Consider the following 25615-nt stretch of genomic DNA (forward strand, 5'->3'; position numbering starts at 1 on the left):
CGAAACGTCAGCTTTTGTAATCATTACGGTGGCCAATTTACCATTTCAACTTTGTTGATATATCCAAATTATTTCGTTACTCCCACCGACGCAGCCCCAAACAGTTTCTTTCGAAACTATCAGCCTTCAGTCTCAGAGCATTGCTCATGCGCAAACAAGCTGCTTGGGTTTGTTTAAAGAAACACACGTCATTTACAAAGTACCAATGTAAGAAGATCAATCTATTTTTTTTTTTTTTTTTGTAATCTTTATTTAGACACGATCAATTCATCAGCCTATAAAAATACATATCACATACGCTAAGATATTTAAAATTAAAACTACATACTATAACATTAAAGCTGTTTTCCGTGAATGCCGTGCGTTAGACTTAAAGAATGTCATTGATCTTACGTTTAAATAACCCCAGAGACTCTGTGTTCCTTATATCGCGTGGTAAGCTGTTCCATAATGTGGCGCCATTGTAGCTAAAGCTTTTTCTGTAATAATTATTGCGCGGTAGTGGAACATTAAGCTTATTTTCAGAGTCCCTGAGGTCATAAGCAGAGTCACGCCACGTAAACTTTGAATATAGATACCTTAGAGCTAGCCTGTACAGACATCTAAACATCATGGTGGCTTTATGGATTTCCTGCTGGCGTGCAAGATTTTTCCACCCTAAAAACTCGAGTAGCTCAGTTGCATCAGCATCATAATTAGAAAATGTCAACACACGGGCTGCTCTATTCTGCAATTTCTGCAGTTAGTCTCGTAGCGTTTTCCCACAGCTACCCCAAACAATGTCACAGTAATCAAAGTGAGGTTTTACTAAAGCTTGGTAGATGAGATGTAAGGTTGATGCTGGGATCAGGTGCCTAATTCGCTTTAGGGCCCCGATACCAGAGGCGATCTTTTTCGTTAGTTTTTCGATGTGACTATGCCAATCGAGTTTATCGTCTATTATTACACCAAGCGATTTTGTAGCTGTAACCTGGCTCACTTGAATATTGTTCATTCTAATTGTTGGTGAAGCTGTGAGAGTATTCAGTCTCTGCCTCGACCCTATTAGCATGAATTCGGTTTTAGTCATGTTCAACGTGAGTTTGTTCGCTTGTTGAAGACGTTTTCTAGGTCTTCATTTAGACAAAACTGAACGTTCTCAAGATTGCTTCCCGCATATGTGAGGTGCGTGTCATCGGCATACATTCTCGGTTTACAATTTGATAAGCAATTTGGAAGATCGTTGATGTATAATAAGAACAATAATGGACCGAGGATGGTCCCTTGAGGGAAGCCGCAAGTCAACGAGTAGCTACTGGATAGCGACCCGTTGACAGAGCATTTTTGTGTTCGGTTTTCCAAATATGACTGAAACCATCTGAAAGATTTTCCATGTATACCATAATAGTTTAGTTTCGATAGAAGGATCTGATGATCAACAGTGTCAAAAGCTTTTTTCAAATCTAGAAAAATGACTCCATTGATTTTCTCGTTATCAATATTATATGCCCAAGAATCTGTCGCTTCCAACAAAGCTGTTACAGTTGAATGATTAGCACGAAACCCTGATTGGTTTTGACATGAAATATCGTGCTCTTCCGAATAGGCATATAACTGTTCATAAACTATCCTTTCAAACACCTTCGCCATTATTGGAATCACCGATACTGGGCGGTAATTGTTAGCATCACCGCGGTCACCCTGTTTATAAAGAGGGGTAATCTTTGCATATTTTCAGTCGTCTGGGAACGTCCCTTGGCTTATAGATTGATTGAAAATATCACATATCGGCACACAAATAAGATCAGCACATTCCCTGATAAACCTAGCAGATATTTTGTCAAGGCCTGTTGCCTTTGACTTGTCTAGTTTATTTAAAAGTGAAAATACTTTAGTTGGATTGGTGGGTTGGAGCTTAAACCGTTTATCTGTTGCGGTAAGATATCTTTGATAGCTACCACCATCACAATTTATCTCACTGGCAAGTTTTGGACCAATATTAGCAAAGTGGTTATTGAATTCATTTGATAGCTCCAACGGATTAGTTATCGTTAATCCGTTCACTTTTAGTGACACCACTGGCCATCGTTAGATTAAATCTCGGCTACGCCACACAAGTTTGGGCGCAACAATCTATTTGTCTTATCTCAAATCTGGAAAAGATGCAGAGACGGGCTTCAAAACATATCTTCAAATTACCATTCTCGTGTTGTCAAAGTTATGAACAACAACTAAAAACTCTTTCCAAACTACCTATTAGCTATTAGCATGAGTACTTAGATATGTTACAAGACACACACGATCGTCTGCCAAGACAGCTGTTACCAAATACTCTGTACCTTAACGCAAGACTTCAACCTTTCAACAGTCATTTATTGTACGAACAATAAGAATCTGGAACATATTGTCAGACGAGCTTAACCCAAGTATGAACAATGTAAATTACTTCAAACGTGCTTCGCTGTGTTATTATTCGACTGCACCTCGAGAGACCTATGACATTGACAATCCCATGACTTATAAAACTATCTTTACGAAATGTAACTCATGTCGCAGCCTGAAAACAACACCAACTCCATGCTCTATATTGTATGTATTGTTGGCAAAGCTGATAAAATCATTGGGCCTCACAGTGCCAATACCGCTTTGATTAAGTTTAGTTCAAGATACATTTACCGCCGAAATCTAACTATGCTTTAACAACGGGGAGACCGACATACAGTAAGGAGAAGTGAAACAGATCATCCCGCAAAACTTCCTTTTCCAGATTGTGCACGTTCGGTAAGGCGGACGAAAGTTTACAGGAAACCGAAGAATACCGACACATAACTACACGAGTAATGTACAATATGACATAATTTGGGTTCTAACGAGACGAACGCTTTGAAGCATATCACTCAGTTTACCTGTCAGAAACAAATACCAAGAAGAAATCTTTTCTATTAACAATTACCTAAACAACTTTATTGGACGAAGTACAGTACTCGCCGACTTATCGAAATAATTGAAACGAACCACAACTAATGGTATTATATCCGACTTCAATGACTGTTTTCGTAACTTGAATACAGGGCCCGTCCGATTCCGCATCTCCTAGATCCTACAACCTGCATTGCCTGCGGACTGATGACTACGTTACAACTCCAACGATCAGTCCAAAAGATCGGCAACTATCATTGACGACACTACTAACATTAGGCTCGGTTTAAACGTCGAACTTCACATGCATTTAATTCCTGAGTTTAGTTCGGCACATGCGAAGTTCGACGTTTAAACCGGGCCTTACTTACACTACCAACATTCAGAAATATCAACACTCACATACGCTATTTTGCTGGCAATATGCCACTTTCAGGCTCGTTAGCTTACTGCAAACTTTTAGTTCCGCATTAGTCTAGTTTTCTTGCCTTCTAGATTAATTCTTGAAGAAATTTTGACTTTTTTAATTTTATTTTCGTTATTTCCTACAATCCGAGATAGTTCGCTCTCATATTTCTTATCTGCAATCGAAAATTATGTTGGTTGGTACTTCCTTCGCTGTTTTATCCTTTTTGCACCTTGTCTGCAATAGAACCAATTTCATTAGGGTTACTTACATAATCAAAGTATGGCTGATTAAGTCTTACTGCTCAAAGGTGGCTCTGCAGTATCAAAAATTCCATGTTGGGTATGTGGTAAGATTCCTTTTGCTTGTTATCCTTTTATAAAAATACAAGGATCCTGAGGTAAGTTTCCACTCACCAAATGCTGTACTTTTATTAATAAAAAGCTGTTGGTGATTTTTATTGATTCATTCAGGTTGATCATATCTTACGGTTAACTTCAATTGTTTGTCAAAAAGTTTCCTACTGCCTCTGTTACTGCTATTGCAACCACCATCGTCACTGCTACGGCATATACTACCGCATATGTCCCTGTGAAAACTCTCAGTTGACACTTGCAAATCTCTCACATCTCTTTCAACAATTGTTTCAAATTTTAGATACAGCTATCAACCAGAAAACGCAAAAATATTTTACTGTCATAGACACTTTAACATCAGGGGGTCCATGGCGAAATTAATTACAGCCAGTTAAAAGCAAAGAGCTTTTTTTCCCTCTTACGAAAGGTTGCTTTTCAGGTTTTAAGATGCGTCACTTTAACACGGTCTCACCACGATCCTTGGGACATGTAAGAGGATGGGTCACTCGCAGATTGTTGTCAACACTGAACACTAAGGGAGAGATCAAGAACGATTCAAAATGTGATCAAGTTAGCAGCTTTAATGTTCCAAACCCGTACATTCCAAATTTCGCAGGTATGTGACTAAATTCACATTTACACACCCAAGTAATTAAGTGTAGGTAACAATATACGCCGTGGTGCACCAACTTGTCTTTGTCCTTTTCGATAAATGAGAAATTAAATTTTTAAACCAACTGACTGACTGACCGATCGAATACTTGACCGACTATATCTGACGGACCGCATGACCGATTGACTTCTTGATCAATGGGTGTCTAGCTCTTATAGCATGCGAAAAAGAACGATCGATTTTCTTTCATCAAATAATTTTTAGTTTAATCTCAAAATCATTTATACAAACAAATGATGTAATATTATCCTTGCAGGTGAGTATATCAAACCGCTGCAATGGAAAATGTACACGAAAAGTCACATTCCAGCCATATTGAACACGTACTGGCCTCGAGGAGCACAGTCCGTGGACCCTCTGCCATACCTAGCAGCAGCATCCATTCTGCCAATGCGTACAAACAATTACGTGGTAACTCAGCTAATCGACTGGTCTGCCGTACCGGATGACCCTATGTTTCAGCTCACCTTTCCACAACCAGGTCAGCATCGAGAATTTAGCGCTGGTAGTGTTGTCAGCAATAAAACATTTTTAGTTTAAGCCATCGTCGCGTCAAGCCAAGTTAATCGTGGTGAGATTGATTTGGTCTTGAGCAAGACTCGCAAGCGTATTTCAACATAAAGGGGGTACGTTTCTAAAGAAATTCTGGTGTTACATCGCTGGAGGGGTATTAGGGAGATACTTTGGTTTAATCAACCGTGTTTATAGGGAATTAGCCACCGTAAAGGGTTTTTAAGGCTGAATTCACTCTAACGAAGGGCTAATGTTCGAAACGTCAGCTTTAGAATTTATACAGTGGCTAATTAACAATTATTCCACGAGCGCGCGCTGGATATGAGATGATAGATAGCCAACGAGGCGCTACGCGCCTCGTTGGCTATAATCATCTCATATCCAACAAGCGCGAGTAGAATAATTGTTTTATCAAAAAAAAAAAAAAGAAAACGCTCCCAAGATATTAGACAAATCTTCTCGACTTTATTTCGTGAGAAGAGACCGGATGTTACGATGTACAGATATAAGATTATGGTATACTGGCTGATATACCATAATGGCTATGCCAATAAAAAGTCTTGAATTGCATTATCCAATGATCCAGTTTTTAATAATAAACAATTATTCCACGAGCGTGCGTTGGAGTAAAATGATAGAATATTATTTCTTATTTCATTATAGACTGATACACGGACGCTCGTGGAATAATTGATTTATCAAAAACGCGCCAAAACATCGATAAATTTTCCCATATCTATCGTGTAAGAACAAAAGGAATCTTTCAATGTTCAAAAAAATTTTCGATTTAACTTGTCTTCTTGTGCGCGCACGGTATAATGGCTCATAGCCAATGATGACTGAGCCAATAAAAACTTTCGAATTGCATTATCCAATGATCCAGTTTTAAATCATTAAAATTGTTAAAAACTGGATCATTGGATAATGCAATTCAAGACTTTTTATTGGCTTAGCCATTACGGTATACGAGCCAATATACCATAATCTAATACCTGTACATTGTAACATCCGGTTTCTTCTTACAAAATAAAGTCGAGAAGATTTGTCTTATATCTTGAGCGCGTTTTTTTTAATAAAACTATTATTCCACTCGCGCTTGTTGGATATAAGATGACTATAGCCAACTCGGCGCTACGCGCCTCGTTGGCTATCTATCATCTCATATCCAACGCGCGCTCGTAGAATAATTGTTAATGATTATTAACCCGGTGGATGAAACAAATTTTCTCGTATTCGATCATATATTGATACTTGGACGCTAGTGTATATTTTATACCCATTGGCGACTAATCTTTGCTCAAGTTCTTGGCGCCCCCCCCCCTACCTTAATACAAATTAAAAGTCTCGTATTACAGTCAGCCAAACTGATTGGTTGCCTTCACTGGACATCCTTAGCGGTGAGCACAAAAAATAGCGTAAAAGGGCTTATCAGGTGCGTCCCGGCGCTGCAATTTTCCCTTTCGTAAACGGCCGTTGCCATTTGAAACAGTCGTTGCCATTTTTCGAAACAGTCGTTGCCATTTCCAGTAACAATCGTTGTCATTTATTACAGTCGATGCCATTTGAACGCGTGAATCGTGCTCGAGACGACGATTTCGTGCGGGAGTGAAAGCGGGAGTGTCGCTCCCAGGTCCCACGCATTCATTTCCCGTCACTTCCAACCAAAATGGCGGATGAACACGAAAATATCAATCAGAGCAATCTTCACGATAATTTGTCCGCAAACGTAACGATCCAATTAAAGTAGCCATAGAGGAAGTTACCAAGCGTTTCGAAAATGCCGAGTAAAGTGAGGCTGATAAAGAGAGCTTCAAGATTCATGCGTTCAAATGACATCGACTGTAATGAATGGCAACGGCTGTTATTGGAAATGGCAACGACTGTTAAAAATGGCAATGACTGTTTCGACAAATGACAACGACTGTTTTAAATCACAACAGCCGTTTCCGAAAGGGAAAATTGCTCCGGTGCTAGCTTTCTCAAGAAACTTCGGAAAGGGTTTGAACTCTGCCTTTGACGCTTGACAGTTGATAACACCTTTTATCTTTTTATCCTTGGGTGGTTTTCTTGAACAGGAATGGTGTCACCTGATGACCTAAACAACATTCTGAATGCTATGCGTGATAATAAAAGCCGGGTTTTTCTTCGAAAAGAAGTGGAAAAAATTCGGACATCCATGAATCCACATCCAGCCAACCAGAAAACTATGAACGTGCCACGAGAGAATGGCAAAGAGCTGCCTGGAATGCAGCACAAATATCGAGAAACAGTTCTCTTTTTTCCTACTGAAGGTATAGCACTAACTTCCAAATATTTAGCTTGGTTTTCAAAATGCGTTCACACTTTCCAGCTAACATCCCTGAGAAGCGCTTAATAAAGTTAAACCTCTAGAAACTGTAACTGAAGCAACTGCTGAAAAGAAGCCTAAAGAAAAGTTAAGGCTTTGACGGGATCCTAATTAAGCCTGGGCCTCCCCGCTACTACCAACTGAGTAACGAAGCCATATTTTGAGAGCGAGGCAAATTTTAGAGGGTTTGTCTTCCCCCTAAAGGAATCTGATCACAAGTTTCCATTCCACTCTCTGTTCTGTTAACCATTCTGACTCTTTCATTTTAACATTACGCACAGGCAAACTGTGATTATATTCGTACCGCCAGAAAAAATTGTAACATCCTTAAAACTAATTTCAGTTTGTTCAAAATCGTTTCATGATAGCTTTCATTAAGATACCTCTTGTGCAGTAACCATGGTAACTCATGGGTCAGTGCTTTTGACAGGTCAGTGGTGCCACACGTTCTGTACATATTGTTTCCGCTGGGCTCAGTTTACATCGGTTGGATCTCAGCAAGCCTTTCAGTCATATGATTCTGAGAAACTGGCATGTTATATTCGAAAACACAAAGGTACACTTTTGAAATATCGCTTCAGTATCTCAACACTGGTATTTTAGTAACTTAATCATTCAACCATTCATGTGTTATTCATTTATAGTTGGCTGAGCCTCCCCCGGTGGGGATTTCCAGGTACAATAACGATAGTGATTATATGATGTAGCATGTGATATTCGGGATTCTTATATGCTTTTCAATAAAGACACACGGCCAGACCCTGACAGGTCATTTGATTTTTAGATGACAAAGGAAGCAAATTCAACTGCGAAAGCGTGCTTTAAGTTTCCATAATTTGTAAAACGTTAGGAGAGAAAAACATTTGGCTTAGCTTATCTCAACATTAAGGCCGAGATTGTAGAGTCTGGAGTGCAGTGCAGTGTGTTGGGCAACCAATGAGAACCAACCAATGGGAACCAACCAATGAGAACCAACCAATGAGAACCAACCAATGAGAACCAACCAATAAGAACCAACCAATGAGAACCAACCAATGAGAACCAACCAATGAGAACCAATGAGAGCAACGAGTGACCGAGGCACGATTGATTTTGGTGTAGCATCTAATTGGACTAGAGCGTGGCATGACACCTCAGCAACTGTAGTAATGTGACACCAAAGCAATTTCGGGTAACTCTCAACAGCAAATTGAATGTTTTGCAGTAGGCCATAGATATACAGGATAGATCATAGCAAATTACTGTACACTGCTGTAAGTCGCTTGAATCCTCCTTCGATCCTCCAACCATTTAGATGACGTTAAACAGCAGTTTTCCTTCAATTTCTCATGCAGGAATAAAAGACGTCTTATTTACCGGTGGTGACCCTATGGTGATGACAACAAAACAGCTTGAAAGATACATCAACCCACTCCTTCAGGATCCAACACTCGACCACTTGAGGACTATTAGGATTGGTACCAAGTCTCTTGCCTATTGGCCTTACCGTTATGTCACGAATGATGACGCGGACGATTTACTGCGGTAAAATAAATTGCTTTTCAGTTTGGATTTTTATGATGATAACTTAGCAAGGTCACATCAGGTTATTGGGGGTATCTGGCTGGACTTAAAGTAAGTCAGGTTAATTAAAAGCTATGAGAATGAAAGCAAGGGTTCTTTAATTCATTTTGGGAATTCCCCAATCATGAACAATGTCTTGTTCTTATGCTCACGCTTTGTGACTTAATAAATGAATGAGATTTTCCTTTTGCTCAGTTGGTTCAGTACGATTTTATTGGAATGCTATTGGACATTTTTCCAATCAGGTCCATGAAAAGGCAATCGAAAAGATATAAAAGGGGAATCTGTTTCTAGGTTTCTTTACCATATCTCGTACATAGTAACTTGAGCTATATTTTGCTATGGACTTCCTCTAAGTCCTTTGCAGTTAAAGCAGTGCCTGTCCTTCCCTATCTCGGACATCGAATGTCCTGCTCTCACGACTCATTATTAGTAACTTTCTTCACTTTTCAGGCTGTTTGAAAAAGTCACCATGTCCGGTCACCATCTTGCTATCATGGCTCATGTGTCCCATCCCCGCGAACTCCAATTACCTGTCGCCAGGGAAGCAATCCGACGGATACGCATGACCGGAGCAGTCATTCGCACCCAGGCTCCATTGATCCATCATGTCAATGCAGACTCGAGGGTCTGGGTTGAAATGTGGCAGTCCCAGCTCTCTCTCGGCATGGTTCCTTATTATATGTTCGTGGAGCGAGACACCGGCGCTAAACATTATTTTGAAGTTCCGTTGGTCGAAGCTTCCCGAATCTATCACGAAGCTATTCAGCGCGTTTCCGGAGTTGCGAGAACGGTGCGTGGTCCGTCCATGTCTGCTGCTCCGGGAAAAGTACATTTGATAGGAACTGCAGAAATTGCCAATGAAAAAGTATTCGTTTTGCAATTTCTTCAGGCACGAAATTCTCAATGGACTGGACGACCGTTCTTCGCAAAATACGATGAGAAGGCAGCATGGTTGAACCAGTTAAAACCTGCGTTTGGAGAAGATAAATTTTTCTACGAGGACGAACTCAAAGAGTTAGAAGACGCTGGAAATTCCTCAGGAGTCCTGTTTCAGTATCAATAAATTGTCCGGTTCGAGAAGAGAAAAGAAAAGAGTCACGAGGGAAACTGATTAACTAATGCAATTTCTTTTCACCTCGATCAACTGAAACTGTCTTATTTTACGTTTCAACTCACCCGTGCCAGACCCCCTTGCCACGTTCTCGATCAGTAGGAGACGAGGAACAAAAAGCAACTGAGGGACAATCGATTTCTCTCGCTCGCGAGGTTTTCTCGTTCGTGTCCACAGACCGAGAGCCTGTAACAGCCTGTACTGAACAGACAACCAATAACACTCATCAGATCAGAAGAACTGGACTCTCGGTTCCCCATCTCAACGGGCAAATGACTGCGTTAGTGGCTTCGAGGAGAAAATTTAATCGCTCGTATATAGCCTAATTAAGTTTGTGATGAAATGTAGTTAGTCAGGAACAGTCACAAGCCTATATTTGATGTGTTAGGTTTAGTTGATCGTGTACAACTTAAACAAACAAAATTGCAAAAAAAAAAAAAACAAACAAATAATAATAATGAATATAATTATACTCACTGCGACTTCAATAGGTCGATCCCATTCCCTTACAAGTATGTTTAAGGTACAACATTTCATTTGTCGCCACTTCGAAGAGACGTTAATAAATATAATAACCTCAAATTTTAGCGAAACGAACGCAATTCATCACATCACCCACTACTGTCAGTTAAGGCATTCGCTTATGAACATATCATATGCAAACAACAGCGAACCCGTATTAGACAGTCATCTCACACCAGCTAAGTAATTCGCATATGGACAGCATAGTTGAGCATTTTAAAGTGCACCTACACCCAAAAAATTTTTTTCGCTTAACGAAGTAAGCGTATTTTTTTGAGTATTTCTGCGCAAAAATTTTTTTATTTGCTCAGGTCTTCAATTTTCTATGCCCAGTCAAAATACGGAAAATCGGCCGCCATCTTGCCCCACGACCGAGTTTAAAGAGGAATGGCTCTAGTGGGTAATGTGACGTCAAATCGAGAACACGAAAATCTGCATTTCACACATTTTCACTTGTTTGGGAAGGTTGTAGTCGATAATTGTCCGAAAATATGCCGACTAAGTGTGTTGTAGAAGGATGTAGCAACGTGCGAAATTTGCAAGAGGGTATCACGCTTTATACATTCTTCATACAACACACCTAGTCGGCATATTTCGGACAATATCGACGACAATCTTCCCAAACAAGTGAAAATGTGAGAGATGCAGACTTTCGTGTTCTCGATTTGACGTCACATTACCCGCTAGAGCCATTCTTCTTTAAACTCGGTCGTGGGGCAAGATGGCGGCCGATTTTCCGTATTTTGACTGGGCATAGAAAATTGAAGATTTGAGCAAATAAAAAAATTTTTGCGCAGAAATACTCAAAAAAATAAGCTTACTTCGTTAAGCGAAAAAAATTTTTTGGGTGTAGGTGCACTTTAAGCGAAATATCAAGAAGGTAGCTGATATATCGGATTCCCACACGGCAATCATGTAATGAAGTCGTAATCAGTCCTAGTTTTTAACTTAAGCTTAACTGATCATTTCCCATGTTTAAATAAAGATTTACATAAGTACATACACAATCATATGCATACTATATAATTTGGATATATCAACAACGATATATCCGACGAACGTCTAACGCTCGAAACTTCAGCTTTTGTAATCGTTACGGTGGCCACTTTACCATTTCAACTTTGTTGATATATCCAAATTATTTCGTTACCCCCACCGACGCAGCCCCAAACAGTTTCTTTTGAAACTATCTGCCTTTATTGATATGCATACTATGTTGTATTTAGCGGTCACCCGAATCACAGGTTGACTTGCGTTATTTACGTTTAATATTTACCCTTATTGTCTTAAGCAGAAAGATAATCCGCAATGCGTTTGGAACATTTGACCTCAATGTTGTGACATGAATTGATTTCTGAAGATAGACATGGAATAAATATTGCTCGAGAAATCCTTCTTAGTTTTTCTTGAGTAATTTTTTAATATTTAATGGGGAACAAAATTACAATAACTAAGGAGAAAAATTTAGGGACTTTATCGTTATTATTAAGGACTTTGAAACCAACCCCGTTACCTTTTAACACCCTGAAGTGATTGATATGTAACTTCTCCTTAAAACATCTATACGTCATGCAGCAAACAGGGTATGACAATACCCAAAACTTATCAGGTAGAAGTTATCTTCATCCAATACCAAATTCTCGTAACTTACTTATATGGAAATGTTTGGCAGCTAGAGGGGAGAATTGACAGTCAGATCTTGGAAGTTAGAGGGTCAATAGGGTCCCGCTTGATAGCAGTAACAGTCAGCTAATTAGCTAAATTAGCGAATTAGTTAGCTTATTTAGGTTAATTTGTCAGCAACAGCTCAACGGAAGTCCTTGATATCAGAATCATCCGACTGACGTTGCCTGCCTTGTCATGTCTTCGACAGAAGTTTAGATTGGGAAGGTAATTACAAAAGGACACTTACTGCTTGATAGATTTCTTTCAACTATATTTAATATTCAGTCCTTAAATACTACAGACAGCTATTGTTTTCTCATTACTAATCGATCTAATCTCAACTCTGATACTTTGATATTTGGGCCTTGAAAGGCTCGGTGGCAATTCACGTTATTTACACATTATAATTGCATGATTTGATTCTCGTTTTGTACATACAACTGCATTCCCTGTACATATAATACACAGGAAGACGATGGCGTGACAAATTATCTTGCTTGTCACGCCAGGTCTGAGTAACGTATCTCGGCTGTAAATGAAATTTTCAGATGACGTCATTTCGTCAGTTAACTTTCACGTTCCGGTTTTTTATCTAATCTTAGCAGAGTCTTTCCGCTTAAAGTTTGATTTCTATATGTGTAATAAACTTTCTAAAATATCTCATTCAAAGATCTAATTGAAACCAAGATTCCGTAACACTGTCATTAGTAAATTAAAACAATAAAATTATTGTATCATATATTCTTTTTTTTTTTTTTTTTTTTTTACAGTTAAACCTGCCATATCAGGCTTACTTGTAAAATTTGAAGCAGTTCCTTTACAAACGAAACCCTTCTCAACACCAATTAAAATAATGCATAGATAACCATTACCCACCTCTCCCCTAAACCATCATTAACCCTAACTTGTTAACAGTTGACTGTTGTTGGGTTAGGGGAGAGGAGGGGAGGCTGAGGTGCGCAGTTGGTTAGATATTGACTTCCATGCACCATCTTCCTACACTTTTGAAGACCAGTTTTAAACACACCATTTCGATGTTGCTCACGCAGGGAATAAAAACAAATAACTACACAGAGGTGTTTTTTCCTGAAGGTTAAAGGCAACTTAAGCAGCAAGTTGCACTTTTCTCGCTGCTGTTTTTGTAGCAGATTGCGACAACTGAGATATATGTTCTGATAAGATCAAGGATCCATTGAGTATGCGCCACGATCTCGCGCAATACCTACCGAAACCCAACGCTTATTTAAAAAAATAGTCTTGTAGTGACAGTCCTTGCCCGTACAAATAACTGCAAGGTTTAGTACTCTTCTCAGGAAACTTGCGGACGCTGACTAGAGTAAATCAGAACGCACGACAAAAACACAATTTAAATCTGTTTGGCATCCAAGTTACTGCTTATGGGCGCCGTCCGTTTAAACGGAAAAGGGAAAAATCACAGCATGCTCCTTGAGCTCTACTTATTTTACGATTTCTGAAACTTAATTGAACAGAATTTCGAGCGCCCGAGTTACTTTAAACAGACTACCGCAAGCCGCCATGAAGAGTACGAACGAAACGACTGAAGCGACCCAAGGAGAGTGTTCATCCAAGTCATAAAGCTACTGTGCATTACAACGCACCCATCACAAACTCAGCAATCACTCTACCAAAGGCCACAACTTCCAACATAATAACACCACGAATCACTAAGAGACAGAAAACCTTCAGGTTTGTTGGCACCTGCCAGTACTTTGTATAAGGCAATGTATTTTTTTTCCACGCTCACAGTATGGTTGCAGCTCATAATTTACAGGGTTAAGTACAAAGTGAGATCACTCAAGAGTTACTTTCCTTGCGTGAATCAGCAGCGCTTCCGGACTCAGAACCATTCTCCTCTTCTTCAATGATCTCATCTTTCAAGGATGTCTCTATCATCATCAACTCCTCGTCAGACCCTTCCACCTCTTGTCGTTCGCTTTCGTCTGTTTCTATCTTATTCAATTTCCGTTTCTCTCTTTCTTCTTGCTTAATAACCTCTATCCACATTTTGTAATTATTTTCAATGTTCTTCGTGAGATCGCTTGTTATCTTCCGTCGCTTCCGACGACGGGATTTCTTTGGCTTTCTTCGTTGTTGTTGTTCTTCTTCGGTATTCCTTGATGATTCTTCGCTGGAGTCTTCATTGTCGCTCTCCAAGTCCGAACTACTGGCCTCGACGTCGACCCATTCCCCCGGTAGAAGCCCGGCGTTTGCGTATGCATTGTATAAAGGAGCAACCAAATGATTGATGAATGATTCCTGAAGCTGTGCCACGTGAGGATGATCACGGTCCATATAAGGAGATATCGGCATGCCACGCCCTAGTTCGTCGTCTCCCTGAAATTCAACGAGAGAAGAAAATGGATATTCAAAACAAGACGCATCTCAATCCTAGAAACACAGAAATGCATACCACTGTTCTACTGTTGAATACATCACACGTCGGAAATGACAAAAGTAAAGTTGAAGAATTAGCTGAAGAACATAAGAGAAAATCTTCCATAACCCTAACACCGTTTTACTTTTGACGTTAATATTTTTCCGATTTATTTTTCTTCGTCTTATCAGTACGATTGCGATGTTTTCTTCCTGTGTACGACGTAAAAATTGTTAACTATGGACACAAACGTAAACTTTAAAGCTTCTGCCTTACATTCTCTAATCGCCACTTTTTGTAACGTCAAGTTCACTGCTTTTCATATCAAACGCATGAATACTTCTCTTGTTTTCAAGATCTAATTAATTTTTGAGCGGGGATTTCGGTCTTGGGAGTTTAATCCTCGACAAACCACCCCTCCCACTACTTTATAGACACACCCGACCTTCCCCCCCCCCCCCCGCCCCCAAGACATTTAGTCACGTTTCCCTCACAGTTCGCTGGTGGTATTTAAACCCCTGAGGTGAGACACAGATTAACCTGCGTACTAGGCAGGGAACCCTGGGCACTAACCATAAGCCAGCGTAACGTACCAAAATCGTATCACTAAACACTGGGCTGTGTAGCCTAAATATAATATTTCTTTCTTCTTCTTTCCCCATTACCTGCTCGTAGAACTCTTCAACAATCCTCTCGGTCCAGCGAGTGTGTAGGTCCCTGCGCTTACTCGGTCCTGAAATGTCTGCCATTTTGATGCAGATCTGAAGAGTCAGGAGACGATCAGCTTCTTGCGACCAATCTATTCCACCACCCTCTTCAGAAATCTGTCAAAAATGAACGAAAAGGACTTAACTCGCCTTGCTTGAAGACTCTCTTAACTCTCGGGCGCTAACTGGCTGACCGATCTCGGATCAAAGGATACCTTACGCAAAGTCTTACTAGAGCTTTACTTCTGTAATTTGAAACTGGACAAAAATTGCCGCTTTATGCTACGAAAACTACTTCGCAATTCACGGTTAGTGAATTTGAAAAACTCTTCAAGTTTATCAATCAAACCATTAAGCAAGAGCTTAGTATAATTATCTGTCTGCCAAAGGGACATATAAATAAGTTTTTTAATCTTTTCGTCCTCAACCACCCGCCTTTATTTCTTTTCCTTTTTTAAATGTTCTGTAAAAAACTTGTTACAATAGTCTACTCTTCTTACCTTGGCATTAAACTCGGAGAGCAAATCAAAGTGTCTCTTGAGATCCGTGGCCAAGATGGCTTCGATCGCAAGAAACCTGAATCGTTTGAATTCCACGGGTTCCAACGCGCACAGGAAGTTATACTTTGGATCTGACATAAGAAGCGAGAATGCGGCAGCGGCGTGATGATTCTCCAACACTGACCTGTCGTTATACAATAAGGCCTGAAACAAAAAAGGAAACGTGTTTGGAACATAAGAGTCTTTAACCTGTAAATCATCCAAACAAACAAAAATTGGTCTACCCTTTCAAACAGACAGATGCAAAACTAAAACCGATCATGACTCGGTCACTGCGTTCTTCCGCCCTTGATTTGTCCCGGAAATTCGCGCCATCCTTTTGGCCAATCATATCCTGAACCAAAACCAATCGACGCTTGGACACTAGCACTTTCCCGCGCTTTACACTCTGAGTTCTCACTGGCTCCTTGTAATATTTACCTTTGTTTCGAATGGATGGTGTGATTACTTTAGTTTTGGTGATGGTTTTGCGGCACTTCATCAAAAAGCGCTCACGAAGCAATAACATAAAAACTCTTCTACCAACACAATGTGTGGTCTCCTTCGCAGCCGATCTTCAGGGATATCACGCAGCGCTAATCTCAAAAGAGCAGCTCCGTAGGACAACACAGTACGTGCCGATAAAGCAGTGTGTGATCGTTTGTACGTGCGACTAAAACTAAATAAACTTACTTGCTGCGATAAAGTTGACACAAGGAAAGCGTTTGTCCTTCCCGGGTGATCATAGTCGTGCATGGTAGCTGCAGTGTACAAAGCCAGTAGTTCCAATAGAGGAATGGAGTCCATTAAGATTCCATAATCACCAGTATTATTCTTCTGTTGTCTTTCCCCGTTCAGTCCACTGTCCGAGTCTGATTCGCTATCGTCGCCAAGTTTTAAGCTTGATGGAGCAAAGCCAGGAATCTTCTTTGTTGTCATAAAGAACACGCCATGAAGAACGTCCGAAGCATGCATACAGTTGTGGTCTAAATGTAGCATATAAATTAACCCTTAAAATTACCTGTATGAATGACAAGCATATACTTTCTTTTTAAAGTAAAACGGCTCAAACAAAACATTACGTTAACAAGAATACAATCAAAGAAGCTCTTGATTGTCCAACAATTCCTCCTTGTCTGTACCACGAGTTATGAACAAAGAACAATCATTTGACAATCAAAGTCAAATTTCTGGGGGAAAAAACCTACTTACAACGCCAAAGTTTTCTTGGCAGGTGCAATTGTTAGAGAGAAATTTTCAGTTGTATATTTTAGCCTAGAATCCTTATCAGAGACATTTGGTTGAACTTACGTTTCCCTTAAACTTTCAAAATTCTCTTGACAACTGTCGATGTCAAGTAATGGACACTAACAAATACGTCCGTTGACAAATTTTTCCTCGCGAAATTTCCTACCAATTTCTGATCACACAAACATGTCAATGAACGATCTTAATGGACAAATCACAAAGATTTTCACCTTCACCCACATGGAAAATTGTTCCAAAGAAAAATTTTCAAGGAAAAGAAAAAGGGGAAATGTGGCATAACTAAGCATTTTTAACATGTACAATAATAACGACATTGTAAAACCTTTGTTTACGTTAGAACTAAGCACAGTCGACTAGAAAGCTGATTCGTCGCCCCTTTAAGATTCTCTGTTCGTCAAAATATCGACTCAAGTAAACCACAAAATGATCGGTTCTGAACATTAAGTAAAAGTGGACAATCAATTCTTGTCCTAAAAAAGCTCTGCATGGTATTCTTAGCCTTCTAACCGATCTAAATTTCAAAAGTTCCGCATAGCAAAGCAGACTACACAATAAGTCTCACCCAGTTACACAGAACAGATCTTACTTACAAGGAATGTCGTGGTACCCACTTTCCAATGCAAAGAAAAAACTGAGGAATTTTTCCTCTGGAATTTTAAATTCCTTAAAAAGTCCAACTTTCTGAAACACTTTGTACGTGACCTGCAGCAGAAAAGACATACATAACCTGAAATATTTTAAATCTGAAGAAAAGCGTATTATTGCGTGGAAAAAAAAAGCAGCTTTACGGTTTGTTTCTCCAAGGTGACTCCTTTATGTACCGGAGACTTACGCCAAAAGGCTTTTGACACTGTTCTCTCAGATTCAATTGTTCTTTCAAACCTTCTTCTACCCCTAAATCTTCACGTTTCCTTGTCACCGAAGGTGAACAACTTAGCGAATACAGTATAATAAATTATGCATTTCAACAAGTTTTGTCCTCACCTGAGTCAATATGTTACCATGTTCGCAAGCATCAAATATCGGAAAATTCCAGTCCGAGATTTGATCTAGCAGTTTATCAAGTTCTTTTGATTTAGGCAAGACCGGATTCACCTCCACACCTTCCGCTTTCTTTGCGGACTCATTACTTGTTTGATTCTTGGCTTTTTCTTGTTGTGTTGACGAGGAATTTGCGTGACAGTCACAGTTACACGGTTTAGATTTCCCCTCACTAACAACAATATCTTCCGTCTCTTTCTCCTGCTCTGCCTGATCAAGAGCATCCTTGACTAGTTGCGTTTCTTCTTTGCTAAGTCTTCTGAACACGTTTGAAGAGGTAAACATCCTATCAGGTGACTTTCGTAGAAGACTCGGAGACGAAGAAGTAGGCGTTGCCGTTACCCGATCAGGCGAGCGTCGGGGGAGAAGAGGAGAGCCAGATGGGGCCATATCCGGGGAAAGCTTTCGCGACAGACTCGGCGAAGCCTGAGTGGGAAAGCTGTGGCTGAAGCAAGCGGGTCTATGCTTGGTATAAGTCTCTTGGGGACCGTTTTTTGTGCTGTTAATATTAGCGCCTTCTGCCAATGAAGACTTTAGCGGGCTCTTATTTGCGTGACCAACAGCGTTGTGCTCAGTGAATGTCACAACAGGTGTTGTGCGACCCACTGTGACGTCCGGGTCCAAAGTAGGCATGCCAGTGGCGGAAGTCGTGGTTGTCCACGTACTTGACATGCGTCTCCCTTGGGAATTTAACGTGCGCCTTATTCGCTGGAGTTGCTGGAAAAAAATATACGATCGTCGGTTTCGATGTTAATTTTTTCCTCGTTATCTATGTAAAACACGCAATGTAGAATGCGATTGCGTGAACAACACACCGACACTGGCTATCAGAATCACTTTCAAAAATGTACATAAAAAAGGAGAGAAAATTTTTCTGGTTATACTAGTTAATAAAACTGACATAACAATCTGATCAGTTCCACTAATTTGGTTAATAAGGACCTTCACGACATTGTTTTTAAAGTCTTGCGGATTAAACTGAGGTAACAGTATTTCAGTTGTGTACTATGAGTCTGTGTGATCCCCCTGCCTTGGGCTCAAAACTTTCGGCAGAAATCAAGTGTCATTCTAAATTTGTGGTGCAAATCACATGAGCCATCCTGCCAACTTTTCTCCTTCTGGATAGCAATCAGTAGCTTATCGAAACTAACCCTTTGGCATTTCGCCAGATTTCCCCGAAAATTCACCAGAGTCTATTTCTGCTTTTGTGGGTTGAGTGGCCAGTGAGTGAGTGAAGTATCTTACCCATGAACACAAAACAGAATGTGATTGATCCCAGCTAGGAGTTCAACCATGAACCAACCACACCCAAGGTTCAATTAACCTCTGAACACCCTTTCACATCCTGCTTACTCTCATGAATGACTAAAATGTAGTTTGTCCATAAAATATAAAGACAATTGGAAGCAGAATAGGTAAGAAAGGTATCAACTGGGGGATGCTGTCTGATTTTCCACCAAATTCTCACAGCTTAAGTTATAAGTGATGTATAGCAGAAAATGCAGAGGATTGCTAATTAAAAATTGGCTGCCAAAGGATCACATGGCACCTAGATCAGCTGAAAATGCACTCACCCCAACCATTGGCAAAGGCATGTCATCCTTCAAATCTGGTTGGTCTCTCACTTTGTCCTCCTGACTCTCATCACGGAATTTTTCTATGAGGGGCGACATGGCAGAAACAAATGGCCGCTGTACTGCATGGAAAGCAGTTGGTGGTGCGATCATTGTGCTAATGATTTTAAGGGTGCTTGCCACATTAGGAGGCAAATTGGAATCTGCCAGTAAGTCAGAGATCATGCCGTGAGCTTCTCCTAGTGTTGTGCAGTCTATAGAACCCTGCAACCCAAAAAAGACAATAAGTTACAACAGCAACGGTCAGTTATATTTACTTATTTTATTTATTTAACAATTTGCAAAAGGCAGGTAAATTTACAATAGGACAAAGTTGTCCCCTACTAGGTAAATGACCTTACTCTATCCCCTAAAAGCAGACAAAATTGAAACCCAACCCACTTACAAGCCCCCATGCTAAAAAAAAAAAAAAAAAGCCGTTGGTTAACATGTGCAAGAATTAAGTGCATTGAAACGACAATTTATGCAAACTGATATGCATATTGTGCACTAATGACGCATTGTTGTGCTGAATGAATTCAAGTCCTCCAAAAAAAAACACAAGCAAACAAACAAACATCAAAAACCCAAGGAAAGTTGAGAATTCTCCTAAACAGACTCTCACTCTCCAGACATGTGACTGGTCTGATGTATCTTGTGCCCTTTGCTACTTTGTAAAGCTGAGAATAATTTAATTAAGAGAGACCTGAGTGTTTTCCGCAATAGACACCCATGTAAAAAATATTTCAACCAAATCACTTAGCAACACTCCCAATCTCCACTGATACCACAGAAATCTGATGGCCAACAAATAAAATCTAGTGGCTTGTTTTAGTCATTTCTCCAAGTGTTAAAAGAGCATCCTTCGATTCATACTAACATAAATTGAGAGGAGTTCTAGTCACCTTTTTACCATTCAATAACTTAACCCAGCAATAAATGATAAAATTCAACAGCAGCCTTCATCAATGAACACAGAAGATCTCAACAGTCTCAACTAATGTTCAGGGTTTCCCTTATTTCGACCACCATCTTCTCTAGCTCCCTTTCCAGCCACAAATGTACTTGCATTCCTTATGCAGGGTTGTAGCTTTGAAAAATTTGGCTGCCGGCTAAAATTTCAAGTGACACAACTCAAAAGATAGCCTTCCATATCAAAGGATTGTGCTTTACAGAGCAATAAGCAAAAAAAATTCAGCCAGCACTATTGTCACTTTTTCATCCAGCGAATTTGGCCAGCAGCCAGCCCTTAGCAACAACCCGGCTTATCAAATGCATCTTTTGCATTCTCTTATCAAAAACTACAAGCAGATGTGCTTTTCTACTTAACAATAAAAAGAATGGGGCAACCCATCACTGCAAAAGAATTTACATATGGTGACTTTATTATTTTTCCTAGTGTGAAAGTGCTTGCAACATAAATTCCTACCAAGGTAAAAAAATAACAATATCTTCCTGCTATCTATCTCATTCAGATGCCATAAACATCATATTATTTCACTCTATATATCTGTCATTAGATATTTAAAGAATCCAAAATTTGGAATGATTATTGATGAAATGAAAGGAATGACATAGAGATTAAAAGACCTCCTGTGTCCATTAAATGTTCATAAAAAGCTATTTGTTACAAAGACAAAAATAAGATGCAAATGCTTCGACCCAGTCCAAAAGAAATACCTTTAGGACAAACAAATCTGACTGTTATCATTATGCACTGTACAGGTAACAGAATAACAGAAACACATATGTATAATATATATACGTGTGTGTGTGTGTGAGTGTGCATTTAGACAGGGGATTCTTTTCAAGTCTAAGTGTTTCAATAACAAAAGTCAGCTTTCAGCAGTGAAAACAAATTAATAATTTTCCGGTACTGATCAACTCAGAGCTAAATGGCAAATGACAACTCAAATTATGGGCACGAAATGGCTTCAACTGGAGAAAATGCACACAATTTGCTCAAAATTCTTGCCAAATTCTCCGTGAAAGAAGTCTGTATAGAAGTGATCTTCTCCAATACTGTTGCATTTTCTCAATTCATTAATTACAAGTTTTACTTAAATTCAATGTCTATCAGTGTTTTTTACAGCTTGGCTAAGTGATGCTCCCATTGAGAAATAGATTGTTGCTTGACTTTCTTGTCAGCAACAATTAGTAACACTTTTTCAAATACAGGTAACTCCAGGTTGAAATAAAAAGCTGTGATCATTAAAAATAGGGAATAGCTCACACTAGAGAAAAGATTCAACAGAACATAAGATATTGAGCAGCTGCATATAATACACAGTAAGACAAACTAACAAACCATGATTACCTTGGGTAAATTTTAACACCCTGCTACCATATAAAACTGAATAAATAAAAATGTAGATTTTATATAGTAGTTAACTTATGCATATTTCATAACATGTGGGTCATATTTTACACCTTGCCATGCCTGATTGAGTTTGTAAAACCTTTCAGAGAAATGTCACGGTTACAGTTTTAACCTTGGCAGACAATACAGCTTAGAAGTTAATTCATTTTGTAAAGTGTGTGGAACAATGATTCAGAGCACAGGATTACAGAGAACACTTAGATGAAAAACAATCCAAATTAAAAAGACAAAGCTACATTTAAATTAAGTTAAATTTCAGATACTACATGGGCTGTGAGAATGTTTCCAATTTTTTGTCAATAACCATTCTTGACTAATATATTTACATACCTAAATGCATTTATACCCACAACATAAGGTAAAATATTCTGTTCATAAAAATTGCACATGATTTCTAAGCTATGAGAGTAAAGATAACCAGTTGTTTAAGTAAAAAGAGGTCAGAAATAATCCCTTGATCCTTTTCAAATCACTAGAGAACATAAAAAATAGAATCATCAAAGCAGGTTTTCTTCTCCTCTGATAGAAACCATGAAGATGAATTCATTTGAAAAATCACAACATACACAAGCTGTTTTCCATTTAAATGTGTATTCCCTTGTAGTGAGTAGAGTGGAAAATGTTATGCATGTAAACAATCTTTGATAATTTGTTAGGCATGTGCTTGTCTTCCTGACCTGGTGACACTCAAAAGGTATCAATAAAGTCAAAACGTATGTTCTCTTGCAGGAAGAAAACAAAGATCACATATATAAAAATACCCCACTCCATTCACGATTCTTGGTGTACCAAGAGATAGATAGAATTTTACCCTACTTTGTTTTCAAAGAAAACACTCAGGGATCTTCCTAAGATATAGGTAACTTAAGAGTGGAAGGAATTTCTATATATCATTTTCAACAACACTCAGCCTGCAGCCACTTAAGAGGACAACACCAGCCAAGATCACACGGCTTTGAACTAATTTAATCGCCCTTGTAAAATGTCTTTCCTCATCTCTGGATGCGTAACCGTGATTGACAAATCAAATCTGATCTGATCTTTTTTTTCGGTATTTATTTATTTGCTTAATTAGTAAGCATACTCTTGAAGAAAATTGTTATTTGGTTTAGGGGTGAATTTATAAATTAACCGCTATCCTCGACCACCAAATACCGAACAGTCTCGGATGTTTATCCCTTGATAAACAATGTGGGCGAAAACAATATTTTATACTGAACGCGTAAGAAGAGATGATCTTGAAAGCAAAACAGCAAGATTACTTGGACAATGAATTCGATTGGCAGTTCCCGCGCCAGCAAAACAGACAGAAACCTTCTCCCTATTGTTGCACCATCTGCAAACAACAAGAGAGGAGTTGGAATTGTTATCATCGCCGCAAAAAACCAAGCCGTGTCCTCGAGTCCCGAGCATATTAAATTTTTATCAAAATTAGCTCGGTATTGCAATTTCAAGCACAAAGTTATTAGCCTTAATTTGCCAAACCGAAGGGCGATTTTGACTTGTGGGAAGCGAGCAGTTGTTGTTTATCTCATTTGCAAGATCTACAATTACATCTCGAGTCGTACAATGAGATTTGGCCAAAGTGTAACGTGTTTCGTTGAGTCAGGACATGAAGCGATCATCGCAAACCCGATGAAGGTCGTCTAAAATCAATAAAAAAAATGACGGTGTGGATTTATCCTTTTGCTATCGCTTCCAAGAAACATCACTCTTAGAACAAATCCCTACCTATTCGCATTTCCCGAGCCTCGCCAGATTAAGAATAATTTCCATAACAAATGTTGAAGAACTAACAAAGAAATGATAATATATTGCACACCGAGAAATTGGCGAGGATTGCAGGTGATTCCAGATAACTGGCGTTGCTAAGATTAGAGATCCTGAGAGCTCCATAAATCTTGCCGCACCACTTGCGAGTATTTTAAAACCTCTAAGCCTCGACTACGAACATCATCCATCCAAAGCCAAGTAATAAAACGTAAACATGTGCTACACGCAGAGATTGCGACCTGATATTTCGTAAGATTTTTTTTAATAATCGCACTCATGAAAGTTTAATGCACGTTCGTATGTACACCGCGTACATTGGGTTTTCTCCCTGCCGCTTGTCGAACACTCCATCGCATGGAAAAGAACAACATTGAAATAAATCAAAAAGGCCGCTTGCGCTCGAACTGGCTTTCTCGAATAGAACAACACCAACGCGACTATCAAAATACAAACAGAAGGCAACGGTAAACAGCATTACAATAAATGCAGGGAAATGTAAAACGAACGCCTCGCTACTCGATCGTGTACTGTTTAATATTAGACGAATCTTGATGCAAAATGCATCCCCGTCTGAAAAATAGTGGCTTGACAGGTCAAAGATCTTGGGCAGTTATAAACTGCTCTTCCAACCCATTAATATGAAGATCGTAATCTATAGCTAAGGAAATGAATGAAGCTTTCATACAGATTTACTTACCTTGGTTTGGATTCCAAGCGCTGGAAGAGAAGTTCTTCTTCTACTGTTCAAACTGCCAGTCGAGGAAACGCTTGAAGTTCGTCTCCGTATTAGAGGCGCTTTGCTTTGAATGGTCTCGCCCGGGGAAGGGGAAAACCATGCTTGAATGTTTCTTGATAATATCAGCCCACTAAACGCTGAAAAATAGGCTAGAAATGGCCGCAAAAAAGACGGAATATCACGAAGTGTAATCCAACATGACAATCGAGCGGTTGTAAGTAACAACAGAGCTATACTTGTGGGTAGAATTTTAAGTTTAGAAAATACAAGTGTTACAAGCCCAGCCATCACGAGAGTAAAGAGAAAAGTAGTTCGCAAGAAATCTGATCCACCAAGGACAACTTGTGTACAAAGCTCTCCTAAGAGACAAACGGGGAACACAGCGTACGAGATCTGGCTCTTGCAGTATTTATGAATGAGAAGTTCGGCCCAATAAAACACACAAATCAAGCAAACAAGCGGTAAAAATATTGTGAAGATACGCTGAACCACTGAGCAAAATCCATGAAGAACTCCTTCTGGCACTGAGGCGAAGACAAGCCATAGCAGGCAGAGCAAAATAAATCCACTACCCGATTCTACGGGCCCAATTCGCACCTTACCATTCAACAACGTCCAAGATGTGAAATGCGGTCTGTCAAGCGAAGCGACCGTAGTTGTAATATATCCATTGTAGGATTCTTTTTCTTTGTCCTTAAGCTGGGGTTCTTTTAGAAGATTAAGCTCGCCTGGAGGAGCCATGTTTATTTATTCCATTCGGAAAATTGCAAGAATAAAAGAGGACAATCTCATAACCTAGAAATCCACTCGACTATTCCACACTCGCTCCCTTGCTTACTTTTGTTTCGCCAGAGAAACGTCTCTTTCGGTTCGTGTAGCAGCGCCAGGTATCCTGGGAAAGGAACTGGACCAATCAGGTAACAGAATTTTATCAATTATTGTTGATCATTTGAGTCGTTGACGTCATTGCTGTCACGCGAAATCCCTTTGACAATTTTTTTTTTCAGCAATGAAGTTAAAGTAAAAAGGTTGATTCGTACGCAATTGATCTTTCCTTTTGCCTAAATTAAGCACTGTGTTACGCAAATAGCTCAACAAAATAGCG

At 39.4% G+C, this 25615-nt stretch overlaps 2 protein-coding genes across 5 annotated transcripts in view; one reads left to right on the forward strand and one right to left on the reverse strand.

Annotated features, from left to right (window-relative positions):
• Positions 1 to 11791, forward strand: part of LOC111321303 (uncharacterized) — a 21330-nt gene extending 9539 nt beyond the window's left edge. For 3 of the 4 annotated variants that reach the window (XM_088761800.1, XM_088761803.1, XM_088761808.1), the window contains 7 exons: positions 4100 to 4276; positions 4590 to 4814; positions 6922 to 7137; positions 7624 to 7749; positions 8528 to 8717; positions 9210 to 10613; positions 11258 to 11791. In XM_088761800.1, coding sequence (XP_088617926.1) covers positions 4108 to 4276; positions 4590 to 4814; positions 6922 to 7137; positions 7624 to 7749; positions 8528 to 8717; positions 9210 to 9822 — 1539 coding nt within the window. In that variant the 5' untranslated portion in view covers positions 4100 to 4107 and the 3' untranslated portion in view covers positions 9823 to 10613; positions 11258 to 11791. Of the gene's footprint in view, positions 1 to 2600; positions 2761 to 4099; positions 4277 to 4589; positions 4815 to 6921; positions 7138 to 7623; positions 7750 to 8527; positions 8718 to 9209; positions 10614 to 11257 lie in introns of those variants that run through there. The other variant, XM_088761805.1, reaches the window with a different exon arrangement.
• Positions 11792 to 12311: 520 nt separating this feature from the next.
• LOC111321307 (cGMP-inhibited 3',5'-cyclic phosphodiesterase 3A) lies at positions 12312 to 25408 on the reverse strand. Its single transcript, XM_022924153.2, has 8 exons — positions 24472 to 25408; positions 19583 to 19846; positions 17952 to 18725; positions 17558 to 17669; positions 16392 to 16684; positions 15660 to 15863; positions 15118 to 15276; positions 12312 to 14412 (listed from the first exon to the last, which is right to left on the reverse strand). The coding sequence occupies exons 1-8, from the start codon at positions 25249 to 25251 to the stop codon at positions 13873 to 13875; spliced, it is 3126 nt and encodes a 1041-aa protein (XP_022779888.2). The 5' UTR covers positions 25252 to 25408; the 3' UTR covers positions 12312 to 13872.
• Between the last annotated feature and the right edge of the window lie 207 nt (positions 25409 to 25615).

The sequence above is a fragment of the Stylophora pistillata genome, chromosome 1, assembly GCF_964205215.1.
Source record: "Stylophora pistillata chromosome 1, jaStyPist1.2, whole genome shotgun sequence".
NCBI lineage: Eukaryota > Metazoa > Cnidaria > Anthozoa > Scleractinia > Pocilloporidae > Stylophora > Stylophora pistillata.